The following is a 5,621-nucleotide window of genomic DNA, read 5'->3' as shown; positions in this document are numbered from 1 at the left end:
GAATGTACACATGGGAGAAAACACATTTTTCACAGTGAGTCGAGCGAACACCTCCATCCTGAAAAGATTTGATATATTATTTTTACACTAAAATATCATAAAAATTATTAAACTAAGTAAAATTCACAATTACTGTTGATCAATGTACTAAAAAAGTGAATAAAACAAAGCACTGGGAGAATCAATACTTGGTTATACTGGGCACAAACTAATTTTTGAGGGCATAAACGAATCTGCTGTTTTATTATTTCCTACTTAATTAATATATCACGTACCTGGCATAGTATATAATATCTGTCTATCTATCTATCTATCTATCTATCTATCTATCTATCTATCTATCTATCTATCTATCTATCTATCTATCTATCTATCTATCTATCTATCGCATATCTATCTATCTATCTATCTATCTATCTATCTATCTATCTATCTATCTATCTATCTATCTATCTAACTATCTATCTATCTATCTATCTATCGCATATCTATCTATCTATCTATCTATCTATCTATCTATCTATCTATCTATCTATCTATCTATTTATCTATCTATCTATCTATCTATCTATCTATCTATCTATCTATCTATCTATCTATCTATCTATCGCATATCTATCTATCTATCTATCTATCTATCTATCTATCTATCTATCTATCTATCTATCTATCTATCTATCTATCTATCTATCTATCATCTATCTATCTATCAATCATCTATCTATCTATCTATCTATCTATCTATCTATCTATCTATCTATCTATCTATCTATCTATCTATCTATCTATCTATCTATCTATCTATCCATCCATCCATCCATCCATCCATCCATCCATCCATCCATCCATCCATCCATCCATCCATCCATCTATCTATCTATCTATCTATCTATCTATCTATCTATCTATCTATCGATCATCTATCTATCTAATCTATATCTATCTAATATTTAACATATTAAAGTCTGCACATTTCAGGAAATACTACAAAGCTCTACTTTTTATTTCATGAGTAAACAGTGGTATAAGTGCTTGAACATTTGATAATGAAGAATTTATATATGTGAAAATAGGTCAATATTTCAAGAAAATAATTAATTTTATAGCAATATAAACTGTAATTCTATAGAAATATACGAAATTGAATGATATTTTAGTATTTATAGCAATGTTTTGGAACATACTGTGAGTTCATTTATGCTGTATATGTGTCTCTGTCTTATATTCTTTTACAAAAATTGTAAATGTACACATGCATAATGAGCTAAGTATTTAGGGAGGGAGTTTTAGGCAGCTCCTGCAGTGGTCAGTTTGCTTTGAGTCTGACAGTCAGGGGGTTTTGTGTTTCCTTGACTCTGGATGGTCCATGGCCGAGATGTCCCAGTGTGGCATCACAATGAATATGAATAGGGCCTCTTGCTTAATGGGACAGTCAAAGCGTACCGCCCTGAATAATGGCACGTCATCCTAACAAGACCATTATAGATAGGAGGGCTTCTTTTGTCTGTCTCCTCTGAAGTAGCTCTATAAATGCTCCCGTTTTCAGCCTGTGCGCAGTGCATTCACAGCTTGCATTGACTACCTGAAGGCTAGAGGAGAGTGCAAGAGCTAAGGGAGAAAGTCCCTCTCTCCATCATTCTATCAATATTGCTTACAGAGAAGAGAGGACATCAAAGACTTCTGTTCTCACTCATCTTCTAAAAAGTTTTACCAAGGCCTGGTACATTTTTTTCCAAGTAAGAAAATGAATTCTGATTCCAGCTCAATGTCCAGCAGAGCCTCATCTCCTGATATGGATGAGATGTATCTCAGAGGCCACCACCATCATCACCGGGACAGCAGAATGAACTCTGTTTCCTCGACCCAGAATGATATTATGCAGAAGATGTCAGATGAACTTCTCTCAAGGCACAGTTCTAAAGGAGAAGGGGAGAACAGCAAATATAAAATTAAGAAGCAACTGTCAGAGCAAGATGTGCAGCAGTTGAGGCTGAAAATCAATGGCAGGGAGCGCAAAAGGATGCATGACCTGAACATTGCCATGGACGGCCTGAGGGAAGTCATGCCCTATGCTCATGGACCGTCAGTGAGAAAACTTTCCAAAATTGCTACTCTTCTGCTTGCAAGAAACTACATCTTGATGCTCACAAGTTCACTGGAGGAAATGAAGCGGCTAGTGGGTGAGATCTATGGGGGACATCACTCTGCATTTCACTGTGGGACTGTGGGACATTCTGCCGCTCACCCAGTCCACCCACCTAATGCCATCCATCAGGTGCATCCCATACTCGGCAGTGCATTGTCTTCTAATAACACATCCATCCTTTCTGGATCATTACCAGGAATTGGCAGTATTAGACCAGCACATTCACTGCTCAAATCTACACCGGCCCATCCACTCCCACTTGGCAGCAGTTTTCAGCATTGGGCAGGCCTCCCATGTCCTTGTACTATCTGTCAGATGCCACCACCACCACAGCTGTCTACTCTATCAGGCAGCCTGAACAGGATCACTACAGAAGGCAAAGACTTGCTAAAGTAATAATCCCAATTATAACAAACTTTTTCAGATAATTTGAATAACTGCATATATCTATAAATGTATATATGTGATATATTGTGGTATTCAGGAAGACTCAGACACAAAATCCGATTTGCATGCATGCTTCTTTATTTTCTGCACCTTTAGTACTGTCATCATGAAAAACAGCTCAGCAAGGTAAAGTTTAGTTGGATACAATGTTTTATATGTAAATGTTTAATGTAACTATATTCAGAGATTAGGATTAAACTGTATAGCCAATTACTCATGACATCTGTGGAAGTTTGTTCCATATCTGTATGTGTCATTTCTACCAGAGAACCGTAAAAAAAGAACCATGCATGCTAGGAGTGAGTCTTGTGGAAACATTTGCCTGGCTACCAAACATATTTCCTTGTAACAAGGATTTAATTAATGTGACTGTTCACATATATAGAGACTTGGTCAATGTATTTATCATTGCAGTGACAAAGTTTTAAAAAAAACACCCATACAAAAATGAACATTCCTATCAATTTCGTATTGCATACAATTTTGAATTGTAATGTTGAATTTTTGTTGATTTTTCTCATTATTGGCCATGTAGTTCTTATGCATTTGCTGTAATCTATTTTATTAGGCTTTAAAGAGAGTGTGTGTTTTTATTTTTTTATATACTGTTTAAACGTATGGATATATTTATTATGAACTTGCTTTTTTTCAAATAATAAAATATTTGCACTGAACCTTTGTTTTTTTATTCTTCTCCTACATACAAAGCTAAATTGGAGTTTAAGTAATAAAATCTCACAATATTTTAATTTGAAAGAGAATTTTTCAAATTGTATTTCATTCTTGTTATGTTACAAGGTATTCTAGTAATCTAGCTGCTTAGTTATATTTCACTGATTAGTAAATCAACATTGGATTATTAATTAGTATACAGCTAAAGAGATAAAAATGTAATAATTACCAGTTTTATGAAACTGTGATAAATATTACTTAAAACTGATATAGCAGTAAAATACCATCAACATGTACTAAAAAAGTGTTCCACTTGGGACAGTAAATAAAGATATAAGTAGAAAGTATGAACATAACGAAAATGTAGTCAAATGTATATTTAATCTATTATATTGGATTCTAAGGTAATTAAGTTCTTGACTGATAGGTGTTAAGTCTATAGATGAATGGAATTGTAAATCTATGATGACATTGGGTAAAGAAAGGATCCAAAAATTTGTATAAAGAAATAGGAATTTAATGAGCTCATTATTCACACAATAAAGTGCCACCTCGCATTTGCTGAAACTGCTAGTGATAAGTGTATATAAATGTATAAATGAGGCAGTACAGCTGGAGACAGATGGATACACAGAAGAAATGTTTTGATCACATTAAGAGGCTCATCAAAAGATGGTGATAATTATGTTCAATCCTACAATTGCCACTAAAAACAAAGGACTAATAAATAGTTAAAATACATTTAGGAACGTTATGTATAAAAACAGTGCACAGTGCTTGAAGCAAGTAATGAAACTTGTTACAATTAATGAAACTAATAAGGCCTTAAAATGATCTACATTTTAGCGTGCAGTTTAGTATCAAGAACGATTCTGAGCAACAAATCTTTAACTTTCTCCTGGTCAGATTATACAACTCTACTCACAAGTCATGTAACAATCTCCCTATGCAAAAGAAATGGCACAATTGTTTAATCACTTGCCAGCAGGTCAGTTTCCCATGCCTTTTTCTAAAAGTAAGGCTATCTATCTATCTATCTATCTATCTATCTATCTATCTATCTATCTATCTATCTATCTATCTATCTATCTATCTATCTATCTATCTATCTATCTATCTATCTATCTCATCTATCTATCTATCTATCTATCTATCTATCTATCTATCTATCTATCTATCTATCTATCTATCTATCTATCTATCTATCTATCTATCTATCTATCTATCTATCTATCTATCTATCTATCTATCTATCTATCTCATATCTATCTATCTATCTATCTATCTATCTATCTATCTATCTATCTATCTATCTATCTATCTATCTATCTATCTATCTATCTATCTATCTCATATCTATCTATCTATCTATCTATCTATCTATCTATCTATCTATCTATCTATCTATCTATCTATTATCTATCTATCTATCTATCTATCTATCTATCTATCTATCTATCTATCTATCTATCTATCTATCATCTATCTATCTATCTATCTATCTATCTATCTATCTATCTATCTATCTATCTATCTATCTATCATCTATCTATCTATCTATCTATCTATCTATCTATCTATCTATCTATCTATCTATCTATCTATCTATCTATCTATCTATATATCTATCTATCTACCCATCTATCTCATATCTATCTATCTATCCATCCATCCATCCATCCATCCATCCATCCATCCATCCATCCATCCATCTATCTATCTATCTATCTATCTATCTATCTATCTATCTATCTATCTATCTATCTATCTATCTATCTATCTATCTATCTATCTATCTAACATTGTGCCATGACTAAGGACAGGTGATTTGTCAGATTTTACCATTTGTACAAATAAAGTTGGAACGTCGTTTCCTTTTAAATCAATCAGCTCTGGATCAAATGTCTTCTGTTCTGTTTATCCACATCGTGTGCCGCCACGTAGGATCCGAGCGCAGTCCATACCTGGACCCACATAACGGTGAGCTGGAGGAGTCCGCCTATTTTTTTCTATCTATCTATCTATCTATCTATCTATCTATCTATCTATCTATCTATCTATCTATCTATCTATCTATCTATCTATCATCTATCTATCATCTATCTATCTATCTATCTATCTATCTATCTATCTATCTATCTATCTATCTATCTATCTATCTATCTATCTATCTATCTATCTATCTATCTATCTATCTATCATCTATCCTTACTTCCATTATGAATACAGCCGGACTTACTTGTCATACAAGCCCCCTTCTGTTTAGGTTATGCAACATGCATGAAATATCGAGCAACTTTCCATAAATCTGTCTCAAATGGTGGAATTTCGCTATGGAAGCAAAACTGCTATACAG

General features: G+C 33.4%; 1 protein-coding gene across 1 annotated transcript; it reads left to right on the top strand.

Annotated features, from left to right (window-relative positions):
- The first annotated feature begins 1,624 nt into the window (after nucleotides 1–1,624).
- On the top strand, nucleotides 1,625–3,030 carry LOC142761090 (oligodendrocyte transcription factor 3-like). Its single transcript, XM_075864276.1, has one exon. The coding sequence runs from the start codon at nucleotides 1,745–1,747 to the stop codon at nucleotides 2,540–2,542; it is 798 nt and encodes a 265-aa protein (XP_075720391.1). The 5' UTR covers nucleotides 1,625–1,744; the 3' UTR covers nucleotides 2,543–3,030.
- Nucleotides 3,031–5,621: the final 2,591 nt, after the last annotated feature.

The sequence above is a fragment of the Rhinoderma darwinii genome, chromosome 4, assembly GCF_050947455.1.
Source record: "Rhinoderma darwinii isolate aRhiDar2 chromosome 4, aRhiDar2.hap1, whole genome shotgun sequence".
NCBI classification, from domain to species: domain Eukaryota; kingdom Metazoa; phylum Chordata; class Amphibia; order Anura; family Rhinodermatidae; genus Rhinoderma; species Rhinoderma darwinii.
The sequence above is the reverse complement of the archived record's forward strand: the minus strand, read 5'-3'. Positions and strand labels throughout refer to the sequence as shown.